Source organism: Myxine glutinosa, chromosome 5 (genome assembly GCF_964187855.1).
Source record: "Myxine glutinosa chromosome 5, kmMyxGlut1.1, whole genome shotgun sequence".
Lineage (NCBI taxonomy): Eukaryota > Metazoa > Chordata > Myxini > Myxiniformes > Myxinidae > Myxine > Myxine glutinosa.
The window spans coordinates 68085225-68107565 of record NC_136265.1 but is presented as its reverse complement, the minus strand read 5'-3'; the positions used below and the strand labels follow the sequence as shown (position 1 = coordinate 68107565).

The 22341-nt window shown below is 41.5% G+C and overlaps 2 protein-coding genes across 7 annotated transcripts in view; both read left to right on the top strand.

Moving 5' to 3' along the window:
* LOC137427482 (uncharacterized) overlaps positions 1 to 9554 on the top strand; it is a 45519-nt gene extending 35965 nt beyond the window's left edge. Inside the window, exons 7-8 of the mRNA XM_078777332.1 lie at positions 5066 to 5209; positions 7556 to 9554. Coding sequence (XP_078633458.1) covers positions 5066 to 5209; positions 7556 to 9276 — 1865 coding nt within the window. The 3' untranslated portion in view covers positions 9277 to 9554. The remainder of the gene's footprint in view (positions 1 to 5065; positions 5210 to 7555) is intronic.
* Positions 9555 to 19557: 10003 nt separating this feature from the next.
* The window catches only part of LOC137427481 (uncharacterized), a 40987-nt gene continuing 38203 nt past the window's right edge, over positions 19558 to 22341 (top strand). For 2 of the 6 annotated variants that reach the window (XM_078778138.1, XM_078778135.1), the window contains exon 1: positions 20238 to 20338. Coding sequence is in view for 1 of the 6 variants with exons in the window: in XM_078778134.1 (XP_078634260.1) it covers positions 21151 to 21449 (299 nt within the window). In the remaining 5 variants the exon portion in view is untranslated. Of the gene's footprint in view, positions 21450 to 22341 lie in introns of all 6 variants that reach the window. The other 4 variants (XM_078778137.1, XM_078778136.1, XM_078778134.1 and 1 more) reach the window with 3 other exon arrangements.

Genomic DNA, 22341 nt, shown 5'->3' with positions numbered 1-22341 from the left:
ATCACACTTTGAGAAAGGTTATACAAAGAGATGGACTAATGAACTTTTTAAAATCATTGATTTAATGGATACAGTTCCTTGGACTTATAAATTATATGATATGAATGGGGAAGAAATCTTGGGTTCATTTTATTCACAGGAATTACAAAAAAACACAAATAAGCAGATAATACCCTTGAAAACAATGGGTTGACACTTCAAAATCCTCTACTATACACCGCTGTGGACACTCAAAGACCAAGTCTGGGGTGTATATTAGGTGGTGTATGCTTTGATCTTGATTATTGTATGTTAAACTCAACCCTAACCCTCACATTTAAACACCAAATGTATAGGTCTAAGGAACATTCAAACCCCATCCATAACCCATCCTAACAAAGATCCCTAACCCAAACCCTCACCCTCATATTTGAAACTCCAACACATCCCATCCCAACAAATATATATTTAAGTTTTTTTTCTTCCAATTATGTCGTTCATCCTTTACTTTTTTAACATTTCAATAATGATACAAAGTAAATGAGTCCATGAGGTATGATATCCACTCGAAAAATTTCACCTCACATCGAGAACCCGAACGCTCACATTCAAACTCCCAACTTCCATGATAAGTTTCAAAATGAAAATCCCAACAAGGGGTTTCCATGATAAGTCACACATAGTATAACTGTGGACCATCATGGAAAACTCCCTTTTTCCAATTTTCAGAAATTTGTGAGTCTCCAAGGTAAAACTTGTATTCTGGCTCATCAAGGTAGAACTTGTTCAGTGGGTTTTCAAGATAGGTCTCTCAATGAGTATCATCAAGGCAGAACTCTTTTTCAGGATTTTGTGTATCACCAAGGTATAATTCTTTGGCTGGGTCATCAAGGTAGAACTTGTACTGTGGGTCTCCAAAGTATACAGTCATGTGAAAAAGTAAGTGCACCCACCCCATGTAAAGTTTTGACTTTTTCAACATATTTCAACATACAGCTATTTGCTCTTCATTTCAACAATATTGATGGATAAAGGTGATATAATATAACAAATATCATGAAACATTTACATTTTGTAGTCCATTGTATAATTTAAATAAACATGAATGCAAATTTCGCATGTGGAAAAAGTAAGTACACCCCTACATTTATCACTACTTCAAATACCTAAAATTAGAATCAGGTGCACCAGCTCAGGTGCAAATGATTAGAACATCGTTAGAGAGGAACTTGGAGGAACCTGTCTTATTTAAACCTCAGACATTTCGTTTGGTTTGCTCTTTGTTGTTGAAGTGTGCGGCGTCACCATGCCTAGATCAAAAGAGCTCTCTGAGGCCTTCAGGAAGAAGGTTATAGATTCCGACGAGTCTGGGAAGGGATTTAAAAAGATCTCCAAACAATTTGAAATCAATCATTCGACTGTCCGGAAGATCATCTACAAGTGGAGAAGATTCCAAACAACTGCCAACTTGTTCAGGCCAGGCCGCCACAGCAAGTTCAGCCCGAGAGCAGACCGCAAGATGCTGAAAGAAGTGTCTAAGAACCCAAGAATGTCATCATGGGACCGACAGGTAGTTCTTACCACTGTTGATGTCAAAGTGCACGAGTCTACCATTAGAAAGAGGCTGCACAAATTTTATCTACATGGGAGGTGTGCCAGGAGGAAACCTTTGCTGTCCAGAAAAAACATCAGGGCAAGACTAAAGTTTGCCAATGGACACCTAGGCAAAGACCAGCACTTCTGGAACAATGTGCTCTGGACAGATGAGTCAAAGGTAGAGCTATTTGGCCACAGTACCAGAAGACATGTTTGGCGAAAACCAAAGACAGCATTTGACCACAAGAACCTGATACCAACCGCAAAGCATGGTGGTGGAAATATTATGGTTTGGGGCAGCTTTGCTGCATCAGGGCCTGGGCAGCTCACCATCATAGAATCCACGATGAATTCTTCATTGTACCAGAGGGTGCTTGAGGATAATGTGAGGCCATCTGTGGGAAAGTTGAAGCTCAACCGAAGGTGGACCTTGCAACAAGACAATGACCCTAAACATAGCAGTAAATCCACCAAGGAATGGCTGAAAAGAAAGAAATGGAGGGTTCTGGAATGGCCAAGTCAAAGCCCGGATTTAAATCCCATCGAGATGTTGTGGGGGGATTTGAAACGAGCTGTGCATGCAGGAAACCCCTCAAACATCGCGCAGCTGAAAGAATTCTGCATGGAGGAGTGGGCAAAAATTTCTCCCAGTTGATGTCAGAGACTGCTGGACAGTTATAAGAAATGCCTACTTGAGGTTGTTTCTGCCAAAGGGGCAATACCACCTATTAGAGCCAAGGGTGTACTTACTCTTTCCACATGCAAAATTTGCATTTATGTTTATTTAAATTATACAATGGACTACAAAATGTAAATGTTTCATGATATTTGTTTTATTATATCACCTTTATCTATCAATATTGTTGAAATGAAGATCAAATAGCTGTATGTTGAAATATGTTGAAAAAGTCAAAACTTTACATGGGGTGTACTTACTTTTTCACGTGACTGTATGTCCTTATCCAGGTCTTGGTTGTTCAAAAGGTTTTCAAACAAATCAAGAATTTCACCCCAAGTTGTGGTAAATGCAGTATTTTAATTTTGTTTCTCAGATACAATTTCCTGTGAGAGAAAATAGCAGTGTATTAATTAATTTTATTCATTTAATACAATAGTATTATATGTATAAATTAAACTCTAAATATTAAAAGAAAATCTTACCTCCATAGGTAAGATGTTTGAATCCAGTTCATCAATTTGAAGGTTTAAATCCACACAGGTAGTGGGTCACCAAGGAATTCCAAAGTCATCCCAATCGCGATCAGCACAGCAGTGCATTCTCAAAAGAAGTAAAAATATGTTTAAATTCAGTCTGTGTTCCAACCCTTTTATATAAGAATGTTGGGTGTGGTTTTCTTTGGGAATTCCCTGGGAAAATCCCTGGGCAAGCCTGGGCAGGGCTTAACTGGAAATTATGTAATAGTGGGTGGGGTTTATAAAAGTGGGTGTGAATTAGGTAAAGGTGGGTGGGGCTTAGGGAAAGTGGGTGGGGCTGAGGGAAAGTGGGTGGGGCTTAGCTAAAAGTGGGAGTGGTTTATAAAAGTGAGTGGGGCTTCGGGAAAAGTGGGCGTGGTTTATGAAAAAAATATATGTGGCTCAGGAGGCTCTCAGAGGAGAACATTGAGGGAGGCTTTTAATTTCATCTCTGCTCAACAACGATATTTAAACCAAGAACCAAATTTCAACATATTCTTTGTTAATACACTCGACGACGCCGAGTGTGATTAGAAAATCAAGTTATTCCCTAAAATAGAACATCAACAAATATTAGTTGGTTCGCTGTTCGAGTATAATGAAAAATATGATAGGTGTGAATAATATGAAAGACCATCTGTAATAATCAACCCCACCCACAAGTAGTAGGGGAATGTTGGTTTTGAGATAAGACCTTGAGCAGGTCAGCGAGTGAAAACAAGTAAGAGCGAGTGTATGCGAGTGGTCCTGCAAAGATGGTCTTGCCTCAGAACCAACATTCCCCTACTACTGTCCGAGTCACACCATTTCTGCCCATGGACTACGTAAAACTGCTTGGAGTGGTGAATAAATATATGGATGTGACGTAAGACGTTACCTGGAATGGAACTTTTATGTCGATGATGCTTTGGTGAGTTTAGCTACCCCTGTTGAAGGCATAGACTTCTTGATTCATACCAAGGTGATGTTGTCTACTGTGAATCTCCATGTGCACAAAATTGCTTCCAACAGCATGGAAGTGATGGTTCATTTTCCAGACAGCGAGCATGCTAAGGATTTACATGACCTTGACCTTGGTGCTAATCTGCTACCTGTTCAGCGCTCAACTTGGAGTGTCATTGGATTTGGAAACAGATACCATCATCTTCACTGTTCCCGACATGGACTTAGCGTGGAGTTCTTTCTCCAGTCAACAGCATATATGGATGTGACGGTTTCTCAGCACCTGTTGTTGTGGGAAAGATGCTGCCGCATTGGATGACCTTACCCGACAATGCCGGAGCTGCACTTGGACTGGATGATCCACTTACCGAATATTTCAAGAAACAACCCTCTCCCTTCCACAGATCTACCGATGTCCTGGTTCTCTACTGTTGCTGTGCTTGTTCGCTTTACTCTCTCCCTCCCCCTCTTGTCTCCCGTTCCCTTCATTGTATGTTTTATGTGTCCGTGCATGTTTTCTTGTTTAATGTGTTAGCTCTCACACGAGCCTCAACTCTGTATACAATAAATAAATAAAACAATGGGATAACTGGTGTGCCTCTCTCACTGCACTCTCCACCGTGCGTGTTCTGTGCGCTTATTGTCCTTATCTTGCCAGTGAGTGCACCGACCAGTGCGGCTGGTTCATGGTACGTACAGTACCTTCAGAAAGTATTCACACCCCTTGACTTTTTTCATATTTTGTTATGTTAAAGTCAATGAATGTCATTACATTACAGCAAGGTTGTTGTCACAAATTCCTTCTACTTGTCTATGCAGGATAAGATTGTGTTGTCCCTTCGACCTGAAATCCATTTTGGTTTTTGCCTCAGGTTTTATCAAGAGCAGGACAGATTTGGTTGAATGATAGTATCGACAGTTCATGATAGTATCGACATCACGCCATTTAAGAAGCCTTGGTGGTATACCTTTATCATCACAACTCTTTTCTTCCACTAAATCCCCAAATGTTAATTGGTCTAAGTCCAATGTCTTTGCTCGACATGGTTTCATGTAAATGTAGGGGTGTGCACATTTAATGAGCTTCCGAATTAGCTTTTTGGGAAATTTCAACTGAACATATCGGCCAATTTTTTTTTTTTTTTAAAGTTTCATTAGTATTTGGCAAATGACAGCTTAATCCTTCTTTGGTGAACTTAAGGGAGATATCAGTTTGGTGGAGAAGTGTTCCATTCGGGGAAGGGAACTGGTTTGGCAATTGGTCCAGAGCACTCATTTTCCACAACTGAGCTTTGGCAATATAATTTTGAAAAACAAAAAATTGTTTTCGTTTTCTTCCTTGTAATATTTGCAGGTGAAGCTCATCCAGTGAAGACAGAAAATTTCCAAAGACAATTTCTTCAGTCTGCCCAGGATGCTTTGAGCAATAAAAATATAAAGCAGGAACCTTGTGATTCTCCTCCCAACGACCCCAGCGATGATACTCACCTGCCCAAAGGTAATCGGAGGCAGGCACAGGACACTGCACTCCTCGGTGTTTTATGAACCTCTCTATTATATAATGCTTCAATTCCACGTTATGTAGATGGACCGATCCTTTTAAATCGAAATCGTGATTTGAAAGGACACTCAGCTGCAAATCATGAGGAAAACATTTTCAAAATGATGTCAAAGTGAAAGGATGGTAAATCATCGTGCAAGGCAACACATTTCAAAGCTGTCAAACTGACGAGGACAATTTTTTTTTTTTTGCACGCCATATGCATCCATGTACAGGGTGTTTATAAAGTCTATCCATTTCAGAGAAAAAACAGGCAACTAAAGAGATAGGGACTTTATAAACACCATGTATTAGGGCTTGATATTTTGCACATCATACACACCACAGTTTTATTCTCTCGGTGACTTTTCAATCGCTCGCTCTGTGATTTTTGACATCCGGCAGCAATGTCAGAAAAAGAGCAAGAGTGATCTTCCTATCTGAGATGAAGTTGTGACCGACGTTTTAGCCCGTCCACCACGCAGCAGGAGACGGAGTTTTGCAATTGCGTTCGTGCACGTCCTGTAACTTTATTACTGTTTGAGCTTTTGTTATCAAATTTTCAACAAAGCTTTTATTTTGAGAATATGGAGAAGAAAAATTAATAATTTTGTCAAAAGGTCAAAGGTCAGCATCACATAAAATCGTTAATCTTCATCCAATTGACCTGTAATTTTAAGAATTTGCACATTGGGTCACTGAGTTGGGTCACCAATCAAAAGCTAGAAGCCAATTGTTTTATTAAATCAAAAAGTTAAAGGTCGAGGTTGCATAAAATCGTCAATTTTCATCTGATTGATTTGAAATTTTATCAATATCAGAAATGAAATTTTATCAGTCGAGGTTGCATATCAGAAATATCACATTTGAAATTTGAATTTTATCATCCGAAATCTGAAATATCAGATTTGAAATCAGAAATATTTGAAAAACTATCAGGTCACTTAATTCAACCACCAATTATATTTGAGGTTAAAAGAATGCTCCAATGAGTGCCATTCTACTTTGTTCTTTTTTGCCAAGTGTCACACTATGAGTACAAACTAAAAACTATGACTATGAGTATGTGTACGATGACTATGAGTATCACTATGAGTGATTTTTCATGTTTGTTTGCTGTTTGCCTGTCTGTCTGTTTGTCTGTGAACAAGAAGTTGTAGACGGATTCGGACGAAATTTGGCAGAGAGGTAGTGCATCTGACAAGGACGAAATGATTAGATTATGGTGAAGATCCGGATTCGGATCCGGCTAGTAGAATTTTTGAAGTGATTCTTCACCATTGGATGATCGGGCTAAAACCGATGCATAGCAGGATATCTCAAAAAGTTATGGACGAATTTGGACGAAACTTGGTGGACCGGTTGTGCGTGTGACGAGGACGAATCAATTCGATTTTGGTTAAGATCTGAATATGAACTCGGATACGAGAATTATTTATTTTTTGAAGTGCTTCTTTACCATTGAGAGATCGGGTGAAAAGCGATTATATAACATGCTATTTTAAAAGGTTGTGGACGAGTTACGACTAAACTTGAAGGAAGAGTTGGTTAGGTGACAAGCACAACACAAACCGATTAGATTTTGGTTGAGGTCCGTATCCAGATCCGACCTATCAGCGGGATACAAAACAAACTGTTCAGCCTAGCAGAGATGTGTGCTCTACCGACTGCCGTTCTAGTTTTTAGTTTGTAATTAGTATGCAGTGATGCAATCATATTAAATTGTGCTTATCATGCTTTAGCAGATGCTATCAAGAAAGATTACATGACTCCTACTTGGGCCATTTGTGTATCGCACTCAGTAACTGGTTTGCTTCTTTGGAAAGGTCTAATCAAACAGAAGACCTTCTGCATCCTACTTCCCACTATCTTACTAAAAATTTCAATTAGTCACTGGCTTCAACACCAATACAAGTTTTTATGGCAGACCCAAGGCATCAAAAAGCTACATATGTCGAACAAACAGTTTTGAATGGGCCACCTCGCCAATATTAGAGAATTTAAATTGCGTCAGATGTGGCAATAAATGCAAGTTGTTCCTCCAAGCTTGCCGACTCGATGACAGAAGATGCTATTTGCATTTTTATCTGCCGACTCAGTCCCTTCTCCGTTTATAATCTCATGTGGGCACGAAGAACTTGCCACAACAACTTCATGTTAAAAATATGAAGCTTTCTCCTTCAGAAAGTTTAACCATAAGGCCAATATTTGATCGAATTACAGTGAATAAAACTATTCAATTTTTCAATTTTTTTTACACTATTCGTGATTTATTAACACTATATTTTGGAATTGTCTTTGCAGAGAAACGATTGAAGTTGGTTTCTTGTTCCAAATGCTCACAGTTGTTCTACTCGGACACTTCTATCATCGAGGATACAACACAGTCGTTGTGTCAGGACATTGATAAATTTGACAGTGTGTCCAACAATGATTGTCAAAGTTGTATGAAGACACTCAATCAGATCCAAAGGAGTAAGCGGCCACACAAGTGTTCTGTGTGCAATGAAACATTGACATCCTTATCATCTATACAAACACATCTAATAATTCACACAGGAGAGAAGCCTTACAAGTGTTCTGTGTGCAGCAATGTTTTTCCTTTTTTATCACGATTGAAAATGCATCAACGAATACATACCGGAGAGAAGCCTTACAAGTGTTCTGTGTGTCACAAGGCCTTCGCTCACAGAGCAGCGTTAAAAAGCCATCAACGAATGCATACTGGAGAGAAGCCCTTCAATTGCTCTGTGTGTCACAAGGCCTTCACTCTCAGAACAACGTTAAAAAGCCATCAACGGATACATACCGGAGAGAAGCCTCACAATTGCTCTGTATGTCACAAGGCCTTCACTCACAGAACAACGTTAAAAAGCCATCAACTAATACATACCGGAGAGAAGCCTCACAATTGCTCTGTATGTCACGAGGCCTTCGCTCACAGAGCCGCGTTAAAAAGCCATCAGCGAATACATACCGGAGAGAAGCCTCACAAGTGTTCTGTGTGTCACAAGGCCTTCGCTCGTTTACCAAACCTACATGGACATCAGAGAATGCATACGGGAGAGAAACCATACAAGTGTTCTTTGTGTCCGAAGGCCTTTACTCAATCAAATCATTTAAACAAACATCAAAGAACACATAACGGAGAGCGTGAGAAACCCCATAAGTGTTTTGTGTGCAGCAAAGCATTCGAATTTTTATCAGAATTGAAAATACATCAAAGGGTACACACTGGAGAAAAGCCATACAAATGTTCTACCTGTAAGAAGGTGTTTGCTCGTTCATCACTTTTATGTAAGCATCGAAAAATACACACAGGTGAGAAACCCCACAATTGTTCTGTGTGTAAAAAGATGTTCGCCAGTTTGTCAAACCTTCAAGGGCATCAGAGAATGCATACAGGAGAGAAGCCATATCAGTGTTCTTTGTGTCATAAGACCTTTACGCAATCGACGCATTTGTATCGACATCAGAGAAAACATACTGGAGAGCAACCCCACAAGTGTTTTGCATGTCATAAATCCTTTGTTCAATTGTCAAATTTGAAGATCCATCAAAGAATACACACAGGAGAGAAGCCGTACAAGTGTTCCGTATGTAATAAATCCTTTAATCAATTGTCAAATTTGAAGAGTCATCAAAGAATACACACCGGTGAGAAGCCGTACAAGTGTTCTGTGTGTGGCAAGGATTTTGATCGTTCCTCACAGTTCGATATACATCGTAGAAGACACACTGGAGAGAAGCCATATGAGTGTTCCACATGCTTCAAAACGTTTGCTCATTTCGCATCATTGAAAATACATCAGAGAATGCACACAGGAGAGAAACCGTACACGTGCTCTTTATGTCATAAGGCCTTTTCTCAATCAACGCATTTAAAGGAACATCAAAACGTCCACACAGGAGAAAAGCCTTACAAGTGCTCTGTTTGCAGTAAAGCATTTGCTTTTTCCTCTGGTCTATGGAAACATAAAAAAAACTCATGCAAGAAAGAAGCCAGAAAACCACCATGCAAGTGATGCAACACAACAAGTAACACAATGAAGAGAGTGTGCTATGGAATGATAGACTACCCTCTACCCACGACTAAACAAGGCTATACCGTAAGACCCTGACATTCGCGGGTTCCGACATTCATAGACCCCGGATATTCGCGGTTCATACATTGTGACCTGCTTCTACATTCGCGGCCCGTTTCACATATTCATGCTTTTTCGTGGGTGCAAAAAATATTTTTGATCGGGAACCGAGTGATTATTTAATTATATATCTGTTGTTTAGTTTTCATTCTTATGATTCCTTTAGTATAACTAGGGCATGCCCGTACTATATATATATCTAAAATTATATCCCCCCCCCCTCTATTTACATGAAATGGTTTGGTCCAAAGCGAACGGCTTGCAAGTACGGTGACAATCCCCCCCCTCTATTTACATGAAATGGTTTGGTCCAAAGCGAACGGCTTGCGAGTACGGTGACAATCCCCCCCCTCTATTTACATGAAATGGTTTGGTCCAAAGCGAACGGCTTGCGGAGTTTGGTAAAGAAATCGCCATAGCGTGCACAAACGCGCAGGAAAGCGAAAGAATCGCAAATTAGTTTTAATTAGTTTTAAAACATCGTTTAACGCCAACATAGTTTGCCAACGTGAAATAAATGAATACGCTCTCAAATGTGCCGTCCGAGGCAGAGTCTGTTCGGCACGTTCGGCACACGTGATAGCTCGCTGCTCTCTGATTGGTTGAATCGTTTTTTGGACATAGCTCGGTAACTACTTGTCCAATTAATATGAAACCTTGAAAAGGCACATCCTCGGGTCCCCAGCAATATACCTGGCAAGTTTAAAGTATATCGGACCCGTGGTTGTCGAGAAACAGCGGTCACAGACAAACAAACAAACACACACAGACACACAGACACACACACACACACACAGAGATTGCTGGAATTATAGATAGATTATATGTGCTGCCCTGTCTCCGAGCAACTATTGCAAATGGTTTAAAACACCGTGATACTGTTTAAAATACATTTATTCTGTGTATTCTACTGTTTTATTGGTAAGGCCAAGGACGCGAGATCGGTCGATCGCATCCGAGTGGGAAGGGCATATGGTCATCCACAAAACACAGAAGCAAACCACAGACATGGACCAGGAACATGGCATTACATTACAGTCCAATCCGCTCTCGATAAAAGTGTGCTCCCTAAAGCGCGTCTTGATCCCAGAAATCGTTGCCTTTTTATTCGCAAGGAGTTTAAGCTTGAAGGAAGATATGGTATTCTATATTATCTTGCAAAGATAGATGTAGAGTTTAAATTGCATAATTTTAAACGTCCTGGCATCTGTTTTTAGATTTCTTAATGTTAGATCTCACTGTGCTCTTGGGAACTTCCAACACTAGAAATTGTTGTTTACCCTTCCCCAGATCTATCCCTCCTTACAATTCTCTCTCAGAGTTATACGGACAGTTCCTTGGACTTCATGGCACAGTTTCTGCTCGGTCATGCATTGTCAACGGAGGGAACTTATACAGAAAGGTGTGTTTCTTTCTAAATCATGTCCAATCAATTGAATTGGCTACAAGTGGATACCAATACAGTTGTGGAGACATCTCAATGATCAACAAAGGAAATTGGATGCACCTGAGCTCATTTGGATTGTCATAGTAAAGCGGTTGAATACTTATTGACTCAAGACATTTCAGCTTTTCATTCCACATTGACATTATGGGGTATTTTGTGTAGATCAGTGACAAAAAATCTCAATTTCATCCATTTTAAATTCAGGCTGTAACAACAAAATGTGAAAAAATCAAGGGGTATGAATACTTTCTGAAGGCACTGTATACGTACCACGAATTAGCCTCGCTGGTCGGTACAAGATATCCATGGTGTAAATATTGCGCCGATCAGCGAGGCTGGTTCATGGTACATAAGTAAAAATGAACTTTTATTTTGGATCTAAAATAAAAATGAAATTCTAAGACATGGACTATGATGCCAGGATATCTAAAATTATGCAATTTAAACTCAACGTCTGTCCTCGCAAGATAATGCGGAGTGCCATGTCTTCCTTCAGGCTTGGACTCGGAGCGGTTGAAATGGCAACTATTGGATCAAGGTGGATCAATCAAAATGGATCAAGATGTGCTTTGGAGACCACGCAAGTTGGAAGCAAAACAAATGGTTCATTTTCGATAAAGTAACATTATCACTTGTGGCAAGAGTGAACTAACCTTTTGGAATGGTTTACTAAGATTTTTTTTTTGTAAGCATTTTTAATGAAACTAATCATGTGCATTTGTGTTAGTTAAATTTTTTAATTTTCCCTTATGGATCACGAACCGCTGGGAACCTATCCCGCTTTTTCCCATTGAAGCAATGCCCCAACATTCGCGGATTTGATATTCACAGCATTTTTCAGGAACATATCCCACGCAAATGTCGGGGTCTTATTGTACTCTAAAAATGCAAGCGGTGAGGTGCCAAATTTTCCACAGCCTGGATAGACTATAAAAAAAAAAAATTCATCGTCTCCCACATTCGTGATGGTAAAATGCATGCCAATGTACAAGATCGATCCCCAAATGATCAAACTGATTGAGAATGCGATAATCAAAGCAATAGAGCTCTGGAATACAAAATGGAAATTACAGCACGCGGAAGGAAAAATCTAAATATCAAGAGTGAAGATAGGACACGCGATCTTCCAGGTCAACAGCTCTCCTGTTTTGCCTGCTCCTGGACCTACTGAATAATTTGATCAATGAGCAAAGACATGGATGCACCCTAACAACCAATAAAATAGCATTGAAAGGAACATGAAAGGTGACAGGAAATCTATCGGAAATCACTATGTGAAATACCAAAACAAGGAAACTTATTTCTCTCCATAAAAGCCTCTACTAAAATTAGTGCCATGCAGTGCGAACAAATCTTGTCGAAAAACCAGTGCCAGCATGTACCTGCCGTGATGAGGATGTGTGGCCTTATGGGGCTCAACCAAGTGCGCAGAACAATGTGTAGGATTGGCTGAGTAGGTGAAACGGTCAACAAACTACCAAATCTAATTTGGGCACAATCACGAAGACAACAAGCCAGATAAGGTATCTCGACCTCACCTTGCAAAAAATTTGCAAGGGCAGGAATAGAAGATCCTACACATGAAATTCATGATCATGAGTCAAGATTGGACAAGTGTCAGTTCTGAAAGGTACGAACAGAAATTACCAATCACCCTCTCTTGGGATGTATAAAACACACATGTCAGAACAACTGTACACACAAAGGCACAACAATGTATGCAGTTATCGACTGGCATGTTTACAAAAACTTTAATATCCCAGTCTCAGAAAGCATGGAAGTATGAACCAAATGTGATCTCTTCAGCAATCCAATAAAGATCATGACTTTGTGAATAAGTGAGAATCGTTGTACGAACACAGTGGGTATTACACGATGGAGTTTTCCCCCTGGGGGAAGGAGTTTGCATTTGTTTCAATGAAGGATATTATTTGAGCTTTTTTTGTGGACTTATTCATTAAATTTGCTTGTGCATCGACATGTATTTCATTAAATTTGCATTTTCTGTCATGCAAACCCTTTTCTCTCATTTTTATACATGGTCACGGCTCGTGGAAGAGATAGGACACAACAGATCAGGACACAACGTAATCAAAATATAGACCAGTTATTTCACTGTAGTCCCAAGAAGGAAGCCGGACATTAACAATGCATATGCACACACACACATATACTTATGCATATAATATATATATTTATATAAACACATATATACATATTCTTGGGAAAAATGCCAGGGGCATAGAAAAGGCCCCTTTATATAAGATGTGCCATGTGGCAAACTATAGAAAAGAAGGGACATTCAAAAAATCTCGTGTGCATGCTGAACTACCCTTTTGTTCTTTGGAAGAACCAAGTAATGCTCTGGAAAAGTTCATTTATAGGGGCGCCCTACATCTGGCAAATAAAATACATTTCCTTATTCATGCAGCTGTATGAATGAAATTGGCACCCCCTCATATGAACTTTTCTAGAGCATTCCTGGTTCCTTCTGAGAACACAAGGGTTGACTACCATGCACACGAGATTTTTTTTGAATGTCCCTTCTTTTCAATTGTTTGGCATTTCTACAAGGTATGGAATGTCCCTTCTTTTCCATACATTGCCACATAGCACATACTCTTATATAAAGGGGCCTTTTCTATGCCCCTGGCATTTTCCTAAGAATGTCCCTTATTTTCGAACCCGTACCCGGCGTCCAAATGTCCAAAAGCACCCGGCGTTGCCGGGTAATAATGAATCGCTTCCTGACGGGAATATGATGTGTGCAATCTGGGTCCATCATCTAGTGCGAATTTTAAAAATAGATCGCAGGTACAGTGGACTCTAATGCAGTGGAGTGACACCCTACCCCATGGAAGTTACACTCACAAACTGCTTACCAAGTACCAGGCTATGCTTCTGCAAATTAATAAACCATTCGTGTAAGACAATGACATTCTTTTGCTCGTTCAGCTGACAGTTTCGTTCAGTTTTGTTCAGTTTCAGTAACACACACACACACACACAGTAACACACACACACAATAACACACACACACAGTAACACACACAAATAATAACATGCACACACAAACGCACACAAACACACACACACAGTAACACACATATAGTAACACACACACAGTAATACACACACAGTAACGCACAAAGTAACACACACACACACACAGTAGTACACGTACACAGTAACACACACATAGTAACACACACACATACACAGTAATACACACACAGTAACACACATAGTAGCACACGCACACACAGTAGTACATACACAGTAACACACACAGTGATACACACACACACACACACACACACACACACACACACACACACACACACACACACACACACACACACAGTAACACACACAAACATAGTAACGTACATACAGTAACACACACACATACATAGTAGCACACACAGTAAAAGGGTTTGAAGCCTTACCGATGGTAAGTCACTTCTGTCTTTGTTCATCCTCGTTCGTCACAATTTGTGCACTTGTCGGCAGCACACGACGGCATTTTGCCTTAAAGTACAGTAATACACACACTCATAGTAACACACACACCGGCACCGATCTCCTATACGGTATAGCGAGATGTGTATATCTATCGCCGGCACCGATCTCAAAAAGCGAGATGCATATATTGATCACCGGCACCAATTTCGTATCGTGAGATGCGTTTTACGGGACAAAGTTAAAAAAAAATTTTAAAAATTTAACCGAACCAACAACGCCGCGTAGGCACCCATCCATTTTGTCAACCATTACATCAACCAACCGTCCATCAACATGTCCATTTAGATCGACACAGTTTACGGGATCATTTTCTCACACGTCGACTATATATATTGTTACGGACACGACTTTGATGTTATGGTGGGCCGAGCGGAATGGCCGCCGTGTTCGCACAAGTTACCCGATTATACTCGAACGTTGGCCGAGTCGCGCTACGCTAAATCAATTGAGGAAAAGGACACAACGGCTGGGTTAAAATGACACGACACCAAGGGTTCAGTTCTCAAGACCTCCGGAGGAGGTTATAATGTTGCGGAAGGTCAGATTACAGGGATGAGAGAGACAGCATAGTAAGGTAGGCACTTAATTACGGTCTTATAGTAGCCCCGACAGACGACAGGTAAACAGGACAAAACTGACTCACACGGGGATTGATGGCAAGGAAAGCGGGTAGTCGATGGCTCAAGGTGCACCTTGGCTCAGGGACAGGATACAGTACGGTCCAGTAGATGCAGGGAGGTCACAGCGCTCGGAGGTCGCGACTGGTTCTTTCCTCTTCAAGCTCGGGGCGCATCTCATGTCACATCCGGTAAGTCGCTGCGTATATCCGGCGGGGAGTGACACGCCCTCGGCTCGTTAGCTCCGCCCCAGATGGAATCGGCCCGCCGCTTCTCACTGGCTGCGGGGGGTTACCGGGCTCCGCCCCTGACGAGGAGCTGACAGCCAGCCCCTTCGTGGTAACCCCGTGGAGCGCATGGGCAATGGCGGCTAACCGAGCCGGAGTGAGGACGCACACTCCCCGCGCCGCGCCGCGCCCCTCTGTTGTTGTAGTTGTTGTTGTAGTTGTTGTTGTAGTTGTTGTTGTAGTTGTTGTGGTTGTTGTTTCATGGGGAAGATGGGAGGAGGTATGGGGAGGTCCTAAACTCACTACTGGTGCCATACAATCACATTCTGGTGCAACGAAGAGTCAGAATTAATGGAAACGAGTCCTTAACTGACATAGACTAAGAATAACTAGCAAGATGTCCGAAAGTTGTCTACGTGAGATGCGGTGGACCTGGGCACGACATTTAATGGGGGAAGAAGGGGAAGGTCGGTTCTACAGAGTGTTATTTACAGGCAATGGGACTAGGGAATGGGGGATTGGGGATAGTTGGGGAGTATTGGGGAAATAGGGGAATATTTACAAGCGGATATGGAGGCCAAATTCCATATCCGCAACAATATATATACCACCGTATAATCTATCACCGGCACCGATCTCGTATAGCGAGATGCGTTTTACCTGACAAAGTGTAATTAAAAAACAACTAACACCAGAACGAGAATCCCAGCCTCACTTAAATAAATGCACATATACACTTAGTTATAAAATCGCAAGATATGGTAAATCTTGTCAGATTTCACTCCGGATTTGGACATTATTTAGTCTACAGCATCCAATCCTCATATCCGAATACAGATTTTGATGATATGCTTTAATTATGGAATGATAATCGATCGTGTTTCGAAGGCAAGGCACGTTTGAGTAGGCCGAAACAAAACGGCGGCTTAAGAACCCAGTGAAGTGCAGTGGGCTGACCAAGATGGTGGCCCGCCATATTGGTACACCACCACATCGGTTTTTTTTTTCTTATGAGCACCTCATTAATCATCTTCAAAAAGGATGTTATAACACACCCAAACACCTAGTTTTCATCCTTGCAATCTGTTGGAGGTCCAGGTGTATGCATGAAAACTTTGGGGCCGTTCGGTTTCATGGTTTTGGATTAATGGTTTGCCACATGACACATACCATACTAGTACCCGACTGCAAAGCCGCAATGAGCCGGCAAAGCCAAAGCTTCTTGCCACTATTTTACCCATCACTGTGGCATTAGTAGGTTAGGCAGTTGGTAGTAGGTTGGTGTAGTAGGTACCGTACCTAGTTCAAAATGACACCATTTGCATTCTGGATGAGATTAAAATTTATAAAATTTCCTTCTTGATTAATTCGGTGAATTCCGTCTCAACTTCGGATATTTCCAGCCGTGAAAAACTATCCCCTTCGGCCGCGAGATTTCTAAAAAATAATTATTCGTCAAATTTTTTTTTTTTTTTTTTTTTTTTTGTATACTGAATTGAGGCTCGTGAAAGAGCTAACAAAGAGCTAAATATTTTAGAATATTTGACGCCGTTTTCAGCCTCCGAAACGCGGTAATAAGCTTTTTTGAAATATTTTTTCAAATACTCGAATCTCATTGGTTCCGGTGTTTGGTGACGATTTTCGCTGAAGATAACCAGGGCCCGTGCGGGCCCGGGGAATGAGGTTGGTCTTAAAGTATTTTAATTACAAATTAGAGGTGCATAAGATTGTGAATCAAAAAGAGACGGGTGAAACAAACTCCTATTGAACTTTTTCACAATTTTTTATGCATACTTCCGCATCCGCAAAATGGCGGCCTCCATGGAGCGATTTGGTGCTTCAAAGCTTCAAAATTCTCAAAGGATTCAGCAAAATCTGGCTTTTCAACATAATACGTACGCGTTCATTCACAACACCGACTTCGCCGGCTATAAAGGGGCCTTTTCTATGCCCCTGACATTTTTCACAAGATACATTTTAAATACGAACAAAATGTATTTGTTCATCGTACAAGACTTTATTCAAGACGATATAAAAGACTTGAAAAAGTAAGGGGGAAAACAATATTCAACCCAGACGGGACTCAAACTCACAATCCCCAACTGGGGGGTGTGATGCGTTATCCATTAGGCCATTGGGTCAGCACGTTAGATTTTGTACATATGGAGATTTATATATATAATATTTATTTATGTATATGTATTTATACATATTTAATTTTAAAGGAAAAACTATGGTACTTAGGTGGAATTTGTTTTGAAAGCCATTAATTCGCCCTATTGGCCGATGTATATTTTCAGCCAGTTTCAATGTAAGTTTCAGCCAGTTTCAATGTATAGCCTTTAAGAGATGAGCGCCAACATATTTTGGGTGGACGGACAGACTGACAGACACCAACGTGAAAGCGAGGGTTTTCTAACTAAAACTCAAGAATGCGGAAACGGACGTTGCTGAAATTTGGAACATATTACCTCGATGTACAAAGCATTTACTTCTGCAATTTGCAGCCAATTTTGTCCACTGGAAGCCATAAAACGTATTGTTATATTTATGGGGGGTATTTAAACGAATCTCGTAGGAGAGGTAGGATTGTATAATTAATAATATGGCCCGTGTAACACGTAGGATCATTTTGATGTCGTAAGTTGGGAGACTGTAGCTTAAGATTGTTTAAATGTTCACCACACGAGGGGTGGTGCCGTGCTAATTAGCTATAGGGTTTAAGGCTAGTCTTCCCCAGTGCATGCTTTCCCTCTGTAATTTACCCATAACGTTTTGCTGCCAAGGCCAGCCATGTAAAACACCCTCAAATTACATTTACGGCCGACAAATGCCAGGAAAGATCCGGTCGGATTAAGTCCCGCCCAAAGGACTTACGAAGGAAAGGCCCGCCCACGAGAGGTGGAGAATCATAGGGGGCTGTCAGGAAGGCCGGCAGGCCACGCCCTGAGGGACACGATTGGGCCGTAGGATGTGGGCGGGGCGAACTTGGGAGGGAAATTACCCGATTGGCTCTCGAGAAAAGAAGAAGAGGGGCTTTTTGCCTCGGGTTAGGACAAGAAGGGTGCGTCATCTTTTCAATCTCGTGCTGGCTGAGTTGGTGCGCGTTTCTGCAGAGCGAAGAACTCTTGGTTGCAGTTGAGAGAGAGGTTTCGACTGCTGGGCTCTTGGGCTGAAGGCCGTGCCGTTCGTCATAAGGACAGAGAGAGAGAGAGAGAGCGAAAGAGGGCCGTCTTCAACGCCTGCTTCACGGCTCTGTGCGCTCTCGCCGCCGTCGGCCGGCGCTATCTTGGACGCTCAGGCGCGGGAAGCGTTGGACTTGACCACCGCCGCTGGCTTTACGAAAAGACCTTTTGGAGACTAGATAAGTGCCGGCACGAAAATTGACATGGAGGGTACCTCATAGTATAATTTATTTTACCTCAACATTTATTTCATCCGAATTTATTTTCATTGAAGTACACTATTTGGTTATCAATTTATTGTCGTGTTTGCATCATGTTGGTTTCGGGAATAAACCCGCGTTTTTCGTTTTATATATATGCCTCGCATCTCTTCCATCCTGCGCGTGTAAATTAACCGCTATATTTGGGAGCCGCCTCGGAGTTAAAGATGGTTCGACCATTCGTCTCGGCTGATATTAATTGGCCAGAGACCACTTGACAGTATTTTCAGTCCCCATGTTAAAGCTGCATTCAGAGAAACGATCCCATATATAAAGGGAGGGGTGCTTCGCACATCCCTTTGATACATCCACATGTACATATAAACGCACATATAACAACAAACATACACAGATATATTATGTACTTGTAAAAGCTATTATATTTGAAGTTACCTTAAGTTATAAGCAATTGACTGATTTTTTCTAACTGCTCGGATCATCAGCTGGGCACCGTTTTTCATCGAGGTTTCGATCCTTTCAGCCCAGAGCCTCTACAAATGGCGGGTCCACAACACTGGCCGCAGGTCCACAACAGTGACTACTCAACATCAATGGACCCACAACCTCTTTGCAAGAGATAGAATTGTGTTGGAATAGCATGTTATGCATATATACACATGAATAGCAAAGTTAAGGGTAGGGAGACTGTAGCTTATTAAGGGTATGTTAAGGGTGTGCTGGGTGACATCTCTATTGAACGTTGTTCACAAAAGCCCAGAAAATTGAGGCAGAAAGCCATGGCATTCTGCTCGGGCCTCGGCAGAAGAGAGACGGCGGAGATATAATCGTCCCCTGGACGTGGGTGGAGCTCAACGTCTGAAGGAGGGGCAAGCGTTGTCAAGGGAGACGAGGGAGGAGCAAAGAGCAGTGAGCTCTGTGAGGGGAATTGGGCGGGAAACAGAGGCTGTGAAGCTCGCTGTTCAGTGGAGAGGCTGATGAGAAGGGGGAGGAGCCAGGACGAGCGGGAAAAGAAGACAGAGGACTGAGGAGCTCTTCGGGGGTTGAGGAGAAGTGGAGAACGGTGGTGCTCGTGGAGTTTTGTGAGAACTGAAGCAGTTCTGGGCAAAATTGGAAGACGTGGGAGTTTAAGGAGGTCGTCCTGCCTACTTGCTTTCTTGGCCCTGGTGTTGTTTTCGTCCTCCCCGATTACCGATGAGCGTCCTGCTCGAATCCTCATCACTCATTTGGTTTTATAAAAGCCTTATCGTGCTTAAATCGCCATAGTTCGGAACGTCTTGGAGTTGAAGCCTGTTTCGGCCCATCCGTTCACGTGTCTCGGTGTCAACCACCCCCACCCTGGTAAAAACGTCACGTGAGCAGCGGGAAGGGTCGTGTTATTTAGCCCTGTGGGGTATATAGATTACAGTAGATCTTTGCTCAGTTCCATAAGTCAAATTTACCTCATTCTACCCTGCGTTCCAAATCTACCTGTGTAGTTTATGTGCCTGGTGAGAGCATGACATTGAGATAAAATCGAGACTTGGTTTTTATACCTTTGTCAAATATATTATAAATATTTATCACCTTCGCAATTTTATTTATACACCTGTAACAAGCAGCCGAGGGTAAACGGTTTGAGAGCCGCAGATTAGGATTTTGGTTTCCATGGTGATTTGGAGATCACGTGATTGGATTGGCGAATATGCTGCCGTGAAATCGTGAATAAGATCGTTTGGAGAAGGTACGCGTCACGTGCTTCGTTTTTAACGGGAACATGCTTTGTACTCCTGTATTGTAGTTTAAATTACTACTACACCCTACCAGTCGACCTTACAAGTTACAGTACCACACTTTATTACGCCACCTTACAGTACCGTTCTTTACTACACTCTACTTTACAGCACCGTACTTTACTGCACCCTACCTTACTTTACCACACGCTACCTTACAGTACCGTACTTTCTTTTACACTCTACCTTACAGCACAGCACAGTACTGTACTACACTCTACCTTACAGTACCGTACTTTACTACACTTTACCTTACAGCACCATACTTTACTACATTACCTTACAGTACCGTACTTTACTACATTACCTTACAGTACCGTACTTTACTACATTACCTTACAGCACCATACTTTACTACATTACCTTACAGTACCGTACTTTACTATATTACCTTACAGTACCGTACTTTACTATATTACCTTACAGTACCGTACTTTACTACATTACCTTACAGTACCGTACTTTACTACATTACCTTACAGCACCATACTTTACTACATTACCTTACAGTACCGTACTTTACTACATTACCTTACAGCACCATACTTTACTACATTACCTTACAGTACCGTACTTTACTACAGTACCACACTTTACTACATTACCTTAGGCTGCTGGGCCATAGAAGTTAACGGTTCACGTTTCACGTTTCACGTTTCACGGTTCACGTTCACGTGAACAATCGGACCCTGGGCCATAGGATTTTACGCTTGGCTGTTCACGTGTTGCGCGCCAGTTCTGCTTTGGCCGAGTAACCGTCAACATGGACTCTTCGGATGAAGAAGATTGCCTCATTCTGCTTCTACTAAGACGGAGGAAGAGAAAAAGGCACAGAATTTGGAGCCGAGAGCACTTCCTTCTGAGAGAAACCCGTGGTGAATTCCACCGAACATTCCGTTATCTGCTTGACAATCCCGATGAAGAACTGTTTTTCAATTATACCAGGATGTCATACAGGACTTACGATGCCTTGAAGACCCTCGTCCTGGAACATCTACAGCCAGGTCAAACAAACTGGAGAAAATCGATCGAAGCAGAACAAAAGCTCATCATTACTCTCAGGTTGGTACCTATTAATTTGGATAATGTGGTGTTGGTCGTGATGATCTAGGCTAGGGTAATTTGTCTAGTAGTCTAGCGAGTCTACTTTTGAAAACGTTCAGACTGGGTGGTGAGACCTCTCTTCTCTTGCGAAATGTCAATGCAAATGAGATCAATTGAAACATACCGAAAAGACACTTGTTGAATTGAATTTTGAGTTAAAGACAGAACAAAATTGCATATTAATCTGTACATGTTCAATGACCCGCTGAAAAGTGTTCGCTAGCAATAACAACACATAATAGGCCGACAAAATGTACTTGTAAATGAGATCAATTAATACAGACTGAAATGTCAACTAATATTGTATTTTGTAGTGCAGTCAGAACAAAATTAAATATCAATCTTTACATGTTCTATGGCCCCCAGGGAAGAATGATCACTAGCAACAGGAACACATTATTCCAAAATGTCATTGCAAATGACATCAATTAAAACACAATGACAAGACAAGTAGTACAGGTTTTTGTGTTGCTAGCGAATTTGGATTATAAATCTTTACACGTTTCCAACTTCTCACTCTGTCTCTGTCTTTATCACTGTCTCATTCACTCTGTATGTCTGTCTGTCTCTCTCTCTCTCTCTTTCTCTCTCTCACACACACACACACACACACACACTGACACACACACATACACACACACACACAATTAAACAACCACACACACACACACACTGACACACACACACACATACACACACACTGACACACACACACACACACACACACACACACACACACACACACACACACACACACACACACACACACACACACACACAATTAAACAAACACACACGCGCACACACCCGAAAACAATAAACCTTAACCTGTCGGTGAATTCAGACGCCC